This window comes from Leuresthes tenuis, unplaced genomic scaffold (genome assembly GCF_036924035.1).
Source record: "Leuresthes tenuis unplaced genomic scaffold, fLeuTen1.0.hap1 SCAF_20, whole genome shotgun sequence".
In the NCBI taxonomy this organism is placed as follows: domain Eukaryota; kingdom Metazoa; phylum Chordata; class Actinopteri; order Atheriniformes; family Atherinopsidae; genus Leuresthes; species Leuresthes tenuis.
In genome coordinates, this window is record NW_027325374.1 from 5,751,210 (window position 1) to 5,767,897 (window position 16,688).

The window sequence follows — 16,688 nt, forward strand, 5'->3', positions numbered from 1 at the left end:
GTCGTAGCAAGCTGCCCCTCTTTACACGGCCCGTCCTGCAAATGTCCTGCCTGGGATGTGGACTGCAGGGAGGTCACGGGTTGAAGGAGTACAAAGCTCTGCCTTCTCTTTCGTCTCCTGGCTGTGGGGGGTTACACGAGAGGACCGACATGCTGTGAGGAGCAAAGCTTTTAACCAACTCATGCTCTACATCCCATAAAGGATTAAGGTCATGATGGCAGGGTTGTTTTTTTTGTTGTTTTGTTTCAAACACAAAAACCACCAGCTCATGTGTCGCTCTGCTCTGTGGTTCAACTCAATTTATCCGTTTTATTGCAACACAATTAAAGAACATTTATGCTCCATGGTGAAAACAAAATGACCTTGGATGTGAGAATTGGACACATTTAAGTCTTAGAAAGAGTGAAATAAAAGTACAAATGATGGAAAAATATGGTTTGAGGATAAACAATAAAGGTTTCGATACATTAACGTTTACTGCTTTAAGATGATGTGAAACTGACGTTGGACGGCGCTTTGCTGCCTTTAAATTCTGTGATATTTTCACATCTATCCTTCAGCTGGAGTGTCTGGTCTCAGGCCAGCTGCTCTGCGATTTAATCCATAGAAATCCTTTACAATCGAGCATTTAAAATCCCTGATGAAAAGTAAATGAGGTGCCCTCGCTGCCGGATCATAAGCTAATGCAAGATTTCCAGTTGTCCATTGAACTGATTTCTATTATGTAAAGTTTCTTTTCAAATGTTTGACTTCTTCCTCCACCTCTCTGTGAACTGCAGCAGATCTTTTACCTTATAGTTTCAACTTATTCTCCTTTCATTTTATTCTTTTCATTTATTTGTTCTACAAAAGCCTTCATGGGGCACATGTTGCAAATCAGCATCTGCTATAAACACTATGATCCCTGCACTAAGAGCTGTCTGTGTATTTTGTTTCTGTCCTTATCAAATAAACCTTTAAATGATTAATTCTAAGACTGGTGGTGGCTGGTCTTGCAGTTTTAGATACATTTTATTTCCATTTCTTTTTTAACTATAGTAGGAGATTCCATGAGTGCCTCGAGAATCCATAATTAAATGTAATTTAATTTCTCTGAGGGGCAGTAAACCGAGACCTTTCTCAAGAGCAAATTTAAAGGGGGCGTTGTTTAGCAGTGAGATTATCATTTAAAATCTCAGGCTTTATTGCTTAATCCAGTTCAAGGTCTCAGATGTTATAGTTGCTGGAGGTGATGTGAAAAGGACCAAAATGTGAACAGGAGTTTGAACTGGTTTATTTGAAACTAAAACTAAAAGTGCAATCAAGCCAGAACACCATGAAGACAAAAACCAAGGTGCAGACAAACCTGATGTAACAAACTGACAGGAACTAGAATAGGACATGATGTAGTAATGGCAAAAACTGTGTATGCCTGTGTTCTCTCCGGGTACGCCGAACGCCACGCAAAAACATGCATGTCAGGTTGATTGGTGACTCTAAATTGAGCGAGTGTGAGCGTGGATGGTCATTTGTGTCGTTTGTCTCCATGTGGACCCGTGATGGAGTGGCGACCTGCCCAGGGTGTACCCTGCCTCTCGCCCAATGACAGCTGGGATAGGCTCCAGCCCCGCCACAACCCTGAATAAGCGGGCATGGAAAATGGATGATGGATGCACTGAGATGCGATTATATCCGACATAACTCCAAGTGGTACTTTCAACAGGTTGGAACAGCAACGGAAACAACAGTGCTACCTTCTATTGCTGGTTTGATTGTGGGAAAATGGAGAGAAACTGTCATCCATGATCCTGAAGTGTGAATGCAGTAATGAACAAATAAATTACAAGCATTTAACCACAGACAAGGATACACCTGGGTTATCCACACTTCTATTTACAGGAGGGAGTAGAGGGGTATTCAGTACTGAATGCTACTAAGAATCATCACAAACATTTAAGACAATATTCTAGGTGCTCAGTTTTTGAGTTACAGATGCAACTGTTCAAACTATGTTGACTTTCATATAAAAAAAAACATGTTGTCCCAAAACAAAAGTTGGACAACATGCAGACAATACCTCTTAACAAATAAAACAACAAAAAAGAGACACTGGCACGTACGTCAATCTTTAAAGGAATTCTATAAGTTTGTTGTACAAAAGAGCAATTATAGCTGGAGGACCCCTGAAACAACTAAGATCAGAGCACAAAACAGCAATCCGTGCAGGCAATTTGGATGTTGCTGTTGCAAAAGAAATTGTTAACCTACCTGTTTGTAGTTTTTGTGGAATTAAGAGGATTACAACACCAGCTGGAGGAGGTTGGAAAAAAATGCCTCACAGAGAGATATTTCGGACATATACACCTTACACTGTGATACCACATGGACTTAATGCTGACTTCATCCCTTTAAGTCTTTTTGTGGTCTGATATTTTTAACTTAGAAGTGGCATTAGACAGCGTTGTAATGGACACTAAACGAACGTGTCGCTGGGAGTGGCTTCCATGCCAAACACTACGAGACAAGAAAGATGATTGGATAATGACTAATTAGGTGACGCTCCCACCTGTATGACATTCATGAACTTTGTATTTATCATATGACTGACCTGGTACACTTGTAGACACTATTCCAAGAGTATTTCAGTCTACGCCAAGCATATTTTACCGTTAGCACAATAATCGAGTGAAACATAAGTACTTCTACTCACTTTAAGGGCTTTGTACCAACCAAAAGGCTAATATTACAGTGGCCACACGATGGAGCTATATGACTACAAAACATTTAGCTCATTAAATGTTAGATACAAGCCCAGAGAGTGATCTCAAACTGTTTGTAACAACTCATCAAAAAACATCAGATAAGTTACGTTACTGTTACGCTTTGATTTTTACTTGGTGGACATCAACAAAACGATGAACTGTTCAATAGAGAACGAAAATAGGGGGCACCCGGATTTGAACCGGGGACCTCTTGATCTGCAGTCAAATGCTCTACCACTGAGCTATACCCCCGTCGTATCAGCCAGGGGAAGTCCTCTGTATTTAAACAAAATGAATTCGGAGTGTCTGTATCTAATTTATAGCGCGACTATAATATGAATACTGATATACTGAATATATATACATATATGGCATACAATCCAGATATATCTCACTTTGATCCGAAGAGGGAGCCGATTATATCGATTGTCGACTATCAAACGTTTCTTCTTCTTTTCCACAAGCCATAGGACAATTAATCGATTTGTTTTATTGTTTGTGATGTTATTCACCTACCATTTCCAGAATTGTAACGTTTGTATATAACATATTGGCCTTACTGACTTACGAATAGTGATTAAAATTGCAGAACAAATTTCAACAGTCAGTTTGCCTTTTACAATCACAGTTTTGCTGTCATGTGAGTTATATATGAGTTTATATGAGTTTGGTCCTTAATAAATTTCAAACATCTTAAAAGTACACTGTCTCGTGCGTGAATAGATGCTCCTTTTACGGTTTTTTGTATGTTGCTGCCTTCAGGTGCTGCCCAATAACCCGTTTAGATATATCTTGATTGTATTAATGAACAAAATCTTTCTTTGCTATAATTGAGATTGAAAATACGAAAAATACTCTAATGATATAGAGCTACTGGTCACATGTTATTATTTTCTAAACCCTTAGATAACGATTACGAGAATTTGAACATGAATTTGCATTGAATGCTATTTCTGGCATAATATACCAGAAATTAATGATGACAAATATTCTGGGACCACAGTGAAATGTTACGCTTTTTTTTGAAGATTTAAATTTACGACGGTAAGTGAATGCACCATGAAGACATGAAAACTCCTCCTCGGCGTGAAGCAGCGTCCATATATATTAACTGAAATACCCAGAGGCGAACAGGAGGACGTTTGGTCTCCTTTGTGCTCCTCAACGTTAATATTTCATCCCTGAAAGCTTTTTTTATTGGACAAGTAAGGGTTTTGTTCTGTGAAAAGAAGCTGAGCCATCATGAACCCGCCCTGTGGGAGATGCAGTAAACCAGTTTATCCAACAGAAAAAATTAACTGCCTTGATAAGGTAAGGTGATGAAAGTCTAACCCTCTTCACCAACCTAAAACCATAAAGATATTGATTGTTATTTGTTTTATTTTGTTGTATTTTATTATTATTATTTAACCCTGACTGCTGACTTGTAGATTTTTCTTGATGCTCTGAATTCCTATTTAAAACTTAGAAATGAAAGATTACTTCTCGAAATGAAGGCATACTGGAGGACTAATTGTTGTTTTTCCATCCCTAAAGATTGCACTTTGGTATTATTAAAGCAGTGAAGTCCTCTTTTTGGATGTTTTAACATTGAACTAAATGATAAGTCTGACCATATTTGTGCACAAACCATGATGGTCTCACACAAAAACACACTAAGGGAGAGATAAAAAACCACATCCGGTATCTAAACCATGGCCACAAACCTCTGATAAAAAAGGGGAATAGAGCAAAAAAGTAATTTCTGTGGCTTCTTGTATAGAATAGAATGATTATAATAAGATAATGACTAAACACGCCAGGAAACAGCTATTTTTTAATCTTATTTACACACTTTTTCATGAATATTGAATTTTTAATCATTCATTCAGTCAAGTTTAAACATCTGTCTAAATTGAAACAATTTAACTGAACATGCACATCTTAATCCCACTTGTTCAATGCAGAGATGTTAGAAACAGCTGGCAGCACAGCTGTGGTCTTATGAGACCACTACTGAAATTGATATATAACACTCTACAGTCCTTTGCAAAGGTCTTGAGCCACCCCATATTTAAAAAAATATTTTTACCTCCAAGCAGCCAGACTGTCTTGTAATCTTTTAAAGTTGTCTTTCTCAGTAGTTCTCCAGGTTTTCTCAAGGTCTTTCAAAGTTTTTCTTTGGACATTTTCTGCTTTTTCACTCATTGTCAGCTCAGCACTTGTACCTAGCTTTTTCAGAGGAATGTGTTTTTTGTTTGTTGAGCCACCTAACACTGACCTATGAATCGTTTAAGCACCATTTAACCTCATTTAGATTTGATCTTTTGGCACTTTGTTACAAGCATCCTGTTGCAAGACACATCGCGTGTTCTTATTTCTTTGACAAAAAAAATGATGTAGCACAGTTTGACAGACATGAAAGAGTATTTTTGCAGCAACAAGGTGATTCCCAAAGAGCTATTAGCTGAAAACTTGGCATATCTCAGCATGGTGTGCAGTGTGTCCTTAAAACATTTGAGGAAACTGGACAAGTGGAGGACAAAAGAAGAAGTGTCAGGCCTAAAAAACTATCTACAGCAGATGAACAGGATCTGAAAGTGATGTCCTTAAGAAAGAGGAAAAAATCCAGCAAAGACCTGACAGGACCTGAGAGATGCATCTGGACCTTCAGCTGATCCATCTACTGTTGGCCCAAGCCTCATCAGAAATGGTCTCCATGGAAGGGTGGCTGTCAAGAAGCCATTTTTAAGGAAGGGAAACAGGGAGAAAAGGCTGAGCTATGCCAAATGACACAAGAAGTGGACTGAAAATCAGTGGCAACAGGTCTTATGGAGGGATGAATCCTCCCCAGAGCCCGGACCTCAACATTATTGAAGCAGTGTGGGATCATCAGACAGAGAACAGAACAAAAGGCAGCCCACATCCAAAGAAGAGCTTTGGGATGTCCTTCAAGAAGCCTGGAGAACTATTCCTGAAGACTGCTTAAAGAAATGACAGAAAGCTTGTCTAAGAGGGTTCAGGCTGTGTTGGAGAATAAAGAAGCTTAGACCAAATAATCACTTTCAAACTCATGAGAATTGTTCAGAAGCCGTTTTTACCTGAAATACTGTAATTCGATTTATGTGTGCATACGTTTGAATAAAACACCACATCTGTTTTCCTGGCAATATGTAAGGAAATGAGGGGTGAATCAAGACTTTTGCACAGTCCTCTAACCTCTTTTTTCTTTCCAGTATTGGCACAAAGGTTGTTTCAGCTGTGAGGTATGCAAGATGGCCCTGAGCATGACAAACTACAAAGGCTTTGAGAAGAAACCTTACTGCACTATGTGAGTATTTACACCAGACGTCACATTGATGGATAAAATGAATAAACACTGCAGCACAACTTCCGATTCTGTGTCAACCCCCTTTGAATTATTCTGCTACCATTAACAAGTAGGAGTAGCATCCAGATTCAAAGCATTAAAGCATTAGAGTTGAAAAGATTTTGAAGTGTTTGGCTGTTTCATGACTAACAAACCCTGTCATGTCTGTCAAGTTAATGTCTACTAGTGTAGTAGACATTAACTTCCGAGATAGACAGATGAGCAGGAGAAGCTACAATGATTGGATGGGGGGGAAAAGGAAGTGTGAACAGACAGAATGTATCATGTGATTTCAGCCAGCCTTGTGTGTAACGTGAAATTAGAGTTCTGCCACATATTTGCAGATTTGGGACTTTGAAGATCCCATTTAGCTTAGCGTACGCTGATTTTTGCTGCCCACGTATTCACAGACACAAAGGCTGAATTAATTATGGTATAAGAAATGTGATCAATACATTCGTTTCAATCAGCCAAACCAGCAAAAAGGAGAACATAAAACGTATGAAGACACTACAAATGCAAAGCTGGCAGAGGGTAAGACAACTCCATTTAGTTTAAAAGATCAATGAACAGCAGCCATGGTAATTAATCAAATAAATGCAATTTATCACTTTTGAGTGAAGTTATCTATTGATAAGAACTACATTAAATTAGTTTGGCAGGTGATTAACAAGAGGAAAACCAAAGATTGAAGACACTATTACATATTTGTATAATGGACGAGGAGAGATTATCGAGGTCAAGAAAAATAACTGTATGTAGCTATACGACCTGGTGAATAAATGTTGTTGGAAGCACATCATTCTCCAGGTATAAGAGCCACACAGAAGTTTAAACTCATGTCTGAATGAGGCTTAAAACATTTTTCTGATGGATATTATTTTATATAATGTAGCTAATTTTATTAATGTAAAAATGCTTGTGTTCTATAGTTTAATTTCACATTTAATCCCACTAAATGGTACAACTCTACCACATGTTGATGTAAATTGCTCCCTGCATTGTATTTTATTAGTGAGGTAGGAAATGTAGGATGTGTTTCTGATGTTATTCATTCAAATCTTGCCGGGTCCGTCTGTCAGGATTCATAGTCGTGGTGAGGAAGGAGGAGGACCAAAACGCAAGACAACGGGGATGAGGAGGCAAAGATAGGTGGTAGGATGAGCGGAGGCAGGAGGTAAAAGTAGGGGCAAAACAGAAATTATAAGAACAAAAAAGAAGAACAGGAGACTAACTATGCATGGCACAAATTTCAGCCCAGCCCAGTTAAAAAGGACTGATTGGTGAGGAATTTGATATGACTGTAAATTAATCTAACCCCCCCATCTCTTTTTTTCTTTTAGGCATTACCCCAAAACCTCCTTCACCATCGTGACCGACACCCCTGAGAATCTACGTCTGAAACAACAAACCATGCTCAATAGCCAGGTGAGGTCGGGCCTCTTTTTCTCACCGGCAGAGATCTTATTTTATCATTGTGGCTCAGCGTTATCTGTCTCTCTCTATCTGTCTCCTTCATTGATTCTCTGACTGTATGACGGCAGCTGATGAGGATGTACCTCTCAGCTCGTTCTTTATGACAGTCCACCAGTTGGGAAAATACCTAGAAATGGGTGTAAATTCTTTCTTGTGTCATGAGCGATATTGTTTTTGGTAAGATTTAAAAAGACACTCTCAGTTGTTTACTTTCAGTCTCACTTATGGCATCGGATCGACTGAAATCCCTTCTTGCCTTCAGTATTCTCAAGCTCTAATCTAATCACGATGTTCCTGCCAGAAATTTAACTTGATCAAAGGGATAAGTCCTCCAGGTCACGCAAAATTAAAGAGATTCCTTTCTGGTTTAACTTTAAGGATTGTGCTGTCACTCCCTGCTGGAGTTTTTCTTTTGCTCCTGCAAGAGGTGGAACAGAAATGTCTTTTAAAGGCTGCATTTTTGCAGGATTTAAGATCAGATAATCAGATAACCATCCTGTATCTGTGCACCAATAAATGACCATAAATTATCTTTTTCAGTAGTTAAAACCAGTCTAGCTGTTCCCAGGATTAATACTAAGCTAGGCTTTTCCATAAAGTCCAAGAAACAACACAAATAAGCCTAAATATAAGGTATATTTGCATCCTTAGAATAGCAGCAAGAAGAAGAAATGCTGGACTGACAAACATTTTCTAGTTTATCACTAATTGATTGACAATGCAAGTTGTTGACAAATTGTACCATTGACTGAATTATTCCACTGTGTTCACCACAATGTTCCCATCATATAAGGGCCTGTTTATGCCACTTCCATAACAAAAGTGTTTAAAGTCTGCCAGATTGATCTATAATTGATTTTACTAGAATGTATTTGTCTTCTCAAATCTTAAAGGTTTTTACCTTAGAGTTTAAACTCTGATACAGCGGCAATCAGTAAAAGCATGCTTACTGGACAATGAGCTAGCACTCACTCTCACTGTGTGTGCTGTAATCCGAGCCTCTGTATTCTATGTTGTGCTGGTCTGGTGCGGCTGGTTTGCATGTCCAAGTTCAAGTTCAGTTTATAAAGCCCCCTGCAGAGATTAAAGTATGATCAGAGTTGACATCAGTCCGCACCTCTGGAGATGAAGTTAGGTTTCATGAATTTTCTCTTGTGCAACTTCCAGTTGTTCTCTGTCAGAAAGACAAATTATTGCTCTAAGTTTTTGTTCGAACAACTTTCTCAAGAAGACTAGTCCCTATAAAAGCTGTTTATAGTGACACCTATGGGTTATACAGGGTTGTTTGGACAGAGAGTTCAGTGTAAAAGTAAGTAAAGGTGATGTTTATATCCTGTGAGCAACATCGGCTAAAGTTCTTTATATTACAGTTGGGTGAGAAATCGAGTACAAAACATATTGGGAACAGCCCTCTGACCATGACACATTTATTCATTCTGACAGAATGGTTCCATCTCAACGAGGTTGAATGTCATCAGTGTACGTTCATGAAAATGTTTTATGAGTTCAGGTCCAGACGCTGGCTGAGTCACTCCAGCATCCAGCCAGAGTCTGCACAGGCACGCTTCGGTTAGTGGTCTTGTTCAAATGTAAACTTTCAGCTCAGCCTGAGATCCTGAGCACGTAAGAAGAGGTTTTTGCACAATTTTTTCCTCTATTCTTACTAGTCTCTCATGGACCAGAAAAAAACCCAGCAGGATGCTGGCATCTCCATGTTTGAATGCAGAGTCTGTATTTATGAGATGATGCTCAGTGGCTCTTTTTGTGCTCATATCCTCTGAGAATCATTCAGACATGTTTTGGAAAACTCCCAGCAGGCTTTTGTTTACATTCAATTGAGGAAAAGCTTCTATTTATTCACTCTGCCATGAAAGCGATAGCTGTCCTTTGGTAAAGTTCCCCCACAGAACGACTCACCAATCATGGAGGCTGCTGGCTTATTAGCTACTGGTTTGACTAAGGCCTTACATCTGAGTCTGGCTCAGCAGCCTCAGTTAGGGATGTCTGTAAACTTCTTCGGTTTTTTGAAGATTTATGGCACTTTGACTGAATTCTTTGAACTTTGGGGCTTAGATTTCTCTAAACACACAGCTAAAGCTATGCTTTTCCTATTTCTGCTGGTCGCCCCACAGCTCAGTTTATTTTATTTCCCCTTATATTTATACTGCCTATAAAGTAACACAACAACAACTTGGTTTTTCTAATATATAACTGTTCCCATTCATTATCGACAAAACTATGGTTAAAGGGGGAAATAAATTAAATAGGATTACCTTCTTTAGTTCCTTTTAACGCCAGCTGTAACAACTCAAACTAGCTCAAGTGCAGTTCAATCTTTGGTTAAAATTAGTACAAATAATCATGTTGGATAATTGTTTTATCTGCCACATGACTGTCATAATCAGATCTGCTCCAAGAGCCGTTTCATACTCTCTCAAACTGTCCTCTTCTCTGGTCTCATCCAACCAACCCAGTTCTTTGTTTATAACCATAAAAGTCTCGGCAGTCAGGCTCGCTCACAGGGGCAGCATATTCCTCATAGCAAGAATGTGACTCACTTGTGTTCGAATATGTATGAGTGTGTCTGCGTGTGTGTGCTGGCATCTCAGATTTACTCTCAAATAAACATTTAGATTTTATTCAACGCTGCTAGTGATTCCCTTGAAGCCCAAAACTTATACGACTCTATGACACAGAGCTGCTTAAATTACATTGTGACTGTGTTTATGACTCATACCGAGTATGAAATATTTAACCCTATAATGTTTAATGAATGCAGTCCTCTCTGGGCTGAAATGATGTCTAACCTCAGACGTTTCAACGAGCCGTTTTCTAAACTGAAATTAACTCTACGGATGGAGTGAATAAGCTGCATAAGGAGGAGTTTGAAAAGAACAAGGGGAAAGGTTTCAGTGAATGAAGAAGACAAAACTTTTAGCAATTTATCCAGTCATTTTTTTATTTTCTTTCTATTTAATGATGATATGGAAGTGTGCGATATGACCTTTAACTGTATTTATCTTTTCCCAACTTCAAAATTTTGCAATTTATATAGGTCCTATAGTTATGGCTAATTTGCATTGTTAAATGTAGTTATGCACGATAGCGGTACCCCGATACCATGTGTGTGTACTCGTACTCAGTCTTCATTCAAATGTGTTCTGATACTGCAGAACCGACCAGTCAGTGGGGTTACATGAGTGCCATCGGATCGGATTATTGGCTAAATTACAATAAGACTGAATTATTCAGTTCATGTAGACAGCTTAATCTGACAAGAAAACGGATCAGATGGGGTTACTTGCGATCAAATTAAGACCCCAAGATAACTCCGTTCGCCATCTTTCTTGAATGCCTTAGTTTTGTTGTTGGTGGTGAAGACGTCAACTGGAAGTGGCTCTATTAGCTATAGTTGAAATGGGTACAGCGCCAACTATCATACCAGGGTATGACATGCTTTGTGCCAGTGATTCGATTCATTCACCACCATATATCCAAGTATAATTACCCTTACTCAGATAAGGAGCATAACCCAACTATAGCTGTAATCGAGTTAATCTCATCATGTAGACCCACAGTGTGATAGGAGCTTAATTTTCTTGCAAAGTGTTTGCTCTAACATGTTCCAGTCAAGTGAGGGGTGGGAACATAACACAGCGTGGCTTACGTGTGACGTAAGTACTAAAAGTACTTGTATTCTGTTTAAAAAAATTTTTTTTTTTTTTTTTTTAAAGTGGTATCGGTGCATCCCTACTTAAATGATTCTGTTGTGTTTTTGAGACAATGCTGCATTCAGGTTATGTTGAGTCTACTTTACAAAGTTAACAAAGGAGACCTCAAGTGGAATTTCAAAATAAGATCCACAGTTAAGGACTGCTTGTTCAAAGCTGTTTCTATTCTTTAAAATGCTCGCTTCCAGCCGAGCCGAGCCAGAAATATTTTGAGTATTTTCACAAGCCGTGGTTCAAATTGTGAGGCTGTTGTTGAGTTTTTCAGCATCTACGTGTCTTCATGGGAACGGAAACCCGTGAACAGTAAAAATGCGTAAGCCCTTGTGTTTTTAACTCGTAACCATTTGCAGGTGATGTTCACCTGAAACTGCAGCATTTTACACTCTGTGCCAAAGTGGGTACAGTCATGAAAGTCAAGCTTCATTGCTTATTTTGGGATAAGAATACAAGACTGAACGTTCTTCTTTGCTTTGCATGTGAGCATTTGTTAGGTCAGACTGGGAAACATGGTCACTTGCAAACTATAAATTGCATTACAGATTTTGCAGTTGGTAACCCAGTTTTATCTGGATAGTTCTAGGTTATCTCAGTTTTTATTGTACGTTTTTGCTATCTCAACTAAATCACAGCAAGGAAATAAAATTGGAAAAATAAACCAAACTGATCCTCTAAATGAGACTGGTGTTTGCAGGCCCTTTACAAGGAGGACTTTGAAAAGAACAAGGGGAAAGGTTTCAGCGTGGTGACCGACACTCCAGAGATGCAGAGACTGAAGAAGACGCAAGACCAGATCAGTAACGTAAGATTTCAAGTTCTTTAGCTTTTTCTCACTTTAACAACACTTTTCTGACCCACAACATCGTGACATGGCCAGATAAAAGCTGCATGTGTGCTCATACCACACAAGTCTCTATAAACACCAGAAACATTTCATCGGGCAGTAACAGAATACATTTCACAGCAGGGTGGTAGATGTGCTCAAAGCTGAGACATAAGCAGAGAGAACCAAGAGCGCCAGACGGCAGAGAAGGATGTCAGAGTGCGATTCTGCAGACACACACAGGCACATTTCTGACATTTCTTCCCATCCACCGAGCAGCAGCTGCCCTATATGGTCAAAGTTTCTCAGCTGTGGACACAAACCCAACTGCTGTCCGCACACACGCTGAAACACACAAACTTTTTCCCTTTCTCTCACGAGAGCACAAGTTGCAGAAAGGAATGATGGGCAATAAGCTGCATATCCAACCTACAAGTTCTTTTTATTCCTTTATTTCCTGCTTTTATCCTACTTTCTTTAATTCCTTCCTTCCTGTTTTTTTTTTTTTTCCACCAGCCCTTTTCCCACACAGTCCTGTTTCAGTTTACTCCTCCTGAGGTTTGTTGGGGACACGGGGGGGATGCCCCTTTGCCTGCAAATACTTTCCTCTTCCCCCAGCTGTTAGCCAGAACCACTGCATTTGATTTATTCCAAAGAGGCTGAGACATTCTTGATGTCTTTGTGTCCCCTGGTGGACAGTATATGCTGTGAAGACAAAAGAAAACATGCATATGCCTTTTCCTTCACACAAACCAGAACAATAAAGGAAGAATGTGCAATAAGAATGCGTGCACCTCGTGCATTTTTCATTTTAACCCAATATAGTCGAGTGGAAAAAGAAGGCAAAATAATTAAAACAAAGTAGACTCTTTCACTAGAATAGTAGCAGTGATCTTCTCTTGTTGCAGGTGCTCTAAATAACTGCATCCATGCATAAATGCCATGTGTAAGATGTTCTCTTTTTTAGAAAACATGAACATCTGTCTCCCTCCCAGTCATCTTCATGCAAAGCAGTGTTGGTTAGTTCTGTTACTTTTTCCCCATTAAGTAGTCATGTTCATGATTCCAGACCTGAGACACCAAATAAAACAGTTTGACAGTGTTGAACAAAAACGCACACTGGTGGAAACTTTGTTTTTATACACAAATGATCAATTAGGGGTGTGTATACATCCATTCATGACAAAAAATGCAAGTGAAAATCAACATCTTGCACATGTATAAGATTTTAGGATGATTTATTTATATAAAATGTGGTGAAAATAGCACGTTTGCACATTTCTGCATTAATGCGTGTACACACTTTATTCATAAAACTATGCACAATTTTGTGCCTCTGGTTAAAAGTTTCCACATTAAGTGTGGACATGATTGACATGGTATTGCTCTTCTCCTGAAGCAGAATGATTGTGCAGCATATTTAATAGAAAAGTAGAGGAATTTGGTGTACAAGTTTAGATGTTTTTCCTTATATCGGCACAGGCTTAACATGACGCATGAGCCCAGGAATGTCAACGCTCTCACTTTCAAAAATGTCTCATTTGCAAATCTGTTAACTTTCTTTTGGAGACTTACTGATTACAACACTCACAGGACTGATCTGCACACAGTGCGATGACCCCTGCTTCAAAATACAAAAATGTGAAGCTACATGGCCAAGACAAAAAGAAAAAAAAAAAGTTTCTTGGATTGAAACTTTGTGATCAAATGAGACAAAAATGTAGTTGTTTGGCTGTGATTTGGAAGAGTAAATGCAATGCATTCAACACTAAGTACAAACTAATAATCACAGTGGTGCCAGCATCATGCTCTGCAGCCGTTCTGGTGCCAGTGGAAAACCGATATTGGAGGAAATAAGGAAGGAGGAGGACTTACTCAGTTAGCCGTGGTGCACCAGCTCGTTATTCCATTAGATATATGAGGTACAATCCTTTTTCTCCAGGAGAAGCATTTCATATAAATCACAGAGACATTTTTTGCTATGACATCATGATGAGTGCATTTAGAAACAACAAACCTTTAAAGAATGACTTAGTACGACTGAAGGAAGCAGGCCTTCCTTCACGGATAACCATCTTACATATCCTTACAATAACACTTCAAAAGTCATTAGGTGGGCCCCATCGGCTTTGAGATGTGGATAAAAACATGATCACCTGTCTTTTGCTGCTAAAGGTAAACTTGTTTCTCGATACGTTCCCTAGATTTTAAGATTTACTTTAAGTCGCATTATAGGCTTGTTTTATTAAAGTTCATGTTTCAGAGTCCATTTTACTTTGGATCTTTCGAGCCGGGTCATAATGATATACAAAACAAGTGAACCTCTTCTTTTAATGACAATAAATGGGAAAGCTCAGCTTTGTTCAGCATGAAAGACCCTCACATGTTTATGTATGGACAAGTTTAATTTTTAGTTCTATGAAGACATTTTATAAAGCTACAATTATTTTATTCTTTTGTCAATCTTAAGTTCTACTCAGACTTTTATTCGTGCAAAAATAACATTTAATGCTTTTAGTATAATTACTTAAAATGAGCTTCTAGATTAAAAGATCACCAGCTGATCATGTGTTTGACTTTGTAAAGAAACATCTGTGCAGCTTTTAAAGTCTTTTCTGAGAAGTTTTTGCGTTTCTGGCCGAGTCATCTTTCAGCACCTCCTAAAATGGTGAGCTGCTGAGGGAGAACAGTCCAATGTGAGGTTCATAGGCCTCACATTGATTTAATGTGCGTGTATCTGTGTTTGCAGATAAAGTATCATGAAGAGTTTGAGAAGAGCAAGATTCGAAGTGATGCTCCTCCTCCTGAAAATAGACAAGGTGAGGAATATGTTTACATACTGACTTCATTATCCAATGACCTATTTAATTTTGCAGATGTGAGTTCATCTCATGTGCGTGTTTGTGTGGAAACTAAGATGAGCAACCACCAAACCCTGAAAGATGCAGTCAGCCTGCTGGACAATTTCGCCCCGCTACTGTAGCGCCACCTGGTGGAGGGGTAAGGCTATTACAAGAACATATTGTATAAGAATGCAATGAAGTTCACATGCGATATCATGGCAATAAGTTTAAATAGAATGCCACCGAAGGCACCTTTTTATATGCAATTTATTCTCATTTTAAATAGCGTGAACTCTTTCTTACTCTTGCTAATTCGTACTCCTCTGAAGTAACTATTACGACAAATGAAGGTCCTGCTGGGCTGAAGCTGCCGCCTGTGGTTCAGCAGAAATCCATGACTCCAAGAATGTGGCAACTCCTACACTCAATGTGATGGTTCTCCTTTAAATTACATGACTCTGCAGCCATTTTAGCCTTCATTTATTGCGAAGGCTCTCCACTCGACTTTAAAAAGTGGCTGCAGAGATTCAAACACAAGAGCATCAGTGAGGTTCTGCACTGATGATCGTGGGTTGAATCTGAGCAGATTGCTGATTGTGTGCAAGAACTGGACCATACTAAAAAAAAAAAAAAACTGCCACAAACTGGAGCAAAAAGGTTTCAGGACCTGCAGGCAGTAGAATAGTTTGAAATTCTTAATCTATGCTGAAACTAAGCTATTTAGTCCAAATCTTGCAAAGCAGGCCCAAGTCAAAAGAATGCAAGTGTAAAACAGAAGCAATATGCATACTTTGTGCCATAACATTTTGCATGCATCCGTGTGTGGCGTTAGTGATTTCTTTAGCTTGTCACAATCAAAATTTCTTATTTTAGTGTTTTTCAGTCTTTTATGCGTCTTTTTGATTAATGATATCTGAAACAACTCAGGTTTACGTCAGAAAAGTATTTTTCCCCCCTTAAAAAAAAAAAAAAAAAAAAAAAAAAAAAAGTAGCCCAAAGATGTGTGCCTTCCTCTCTGTTTGGTGTGAACATATTGTCTGTGTACAGAATGTGGATGTACTTGTTACATGAGGAGGGAAGTTACAAAACAAACCAATTAGACCTTACATTGTATAGTACATCAATGCACCTACATGTGATTTCCTCTGTGTGCGTGTCCACACATGCAGAAGCGTTACCAGGCCTTGTACAGCTACATGGCAGCAGAACCAGATGAAGTCTCTCTGCAGGAGGGAGATCTGATCTTAGATGTGGAGCCCATAGATGAGGGATGGATGTTTGGCTGCAACCAGCGCACAGGACAGAAGGGAATGCTTCCAGCAAACTACGTCCGACCTGTGTGAAATGAACAGAGACCTGCCGAACAGACATTAGATGGTCCTCCTGCCAAGTGAAGCTGCAGTTGAGCTTCTAAAAATCACCTTATTACAAAATTAAAAATGCCATTTAGGGGAGAAAAACATTGTAAGTTTTCCTCCTGTTTCTTCACTTCTTTGATCAGAAAGTTTTTTTTAAGCTTAAATTTTAGAAGTACAGGTCATGGTGAGATGTATATAAGCTCAAAGAGGAAGTGAGGAATCAAAGCATTTACTTTTCAGATTCAAACAGTTCACAGATACATAATTGTTAACTTCCCTAGCTTTACCTTTTATGTGCACGTTTTTCCAACTGTAAAGTGCTGCCTCAGCTTTGGGCTTAATGTCAAATAAAACAAAGATTTCACAGTAG

General features: G+C 38.9%; 1 protein-coding gene and 1 non-coding gene across 2 annotated transcripts; one reads left to right on the top strand and one right to left on the bottom strand.

Annotated features, from left to right (window-relative positions):
- Positions 1 to 2,921: 2,921 nt before the first annotated feature.
- trnac-gca (transfer RNA cysteine (anticodon GCA)) lies at positions 2,922 to 2,993 on the bottom strand. The gene has a single exon. It is a non-coding gene; the product is annotated as a tRNA-Cys (tRNA).
- Positions 2,994 to 3,867: 874 nt separating this feature from the next.
- Positions 3,868 to 16,684, top strand: LOC140278148 (LIM and SH3 domain protein 1-like). The gene is made up of 7 exons (XM_072373085.1): positions 3,868 to 4,052; positions 5,957 to 6,051; positions 7,434 to 7,518; positions 11,989 to 12,096; positions 14,867 to 14,936; positions 15,035 to 15,117; positions 16,130 to 16,684. Exons 1-7 carry the CDS (start codon positions 3,984 to 3,986, stop codon positions 16,301 to 16,303), a joined length of 684 nt encoding a protein of 227 aa, XP_072229186.1. The 5' UTR covers positions 3,868 to 3,983; the 3' UTR covers positions 16,304 to 16,684.
- Positions 16,685 to 16,688: the final 4 nt, after the last annotated feature.

What these genes read in the sequence shown, in the direction of transcription:
- LOC140278148 (XM_072373085.1), top strand. Translation starts at nt 3,984, where the DNA reads ATGAACCCGCCCTGTGGGAGATGCAGTAAACCAGTTTATCCAACAGAA. An exon ending in AAACCATGCTCAATAGCCAG is followed by an intron (nt 7,519 to 11,988) that starts GTGAGGTCGGGC and finishes TGGTGTTTGCAG; the next exon opens with GCCCTTTACAAGGAGGACTT. An exon ending in CGCAAGACCAGATCAGTAAC is followed by an intron (nt 12,097 to 14,866) that starts GTAAGATTTCAA and finishes CTGTGTTTGCAG; the next exon opens with ATAAAGTATCATGAAGAGTT.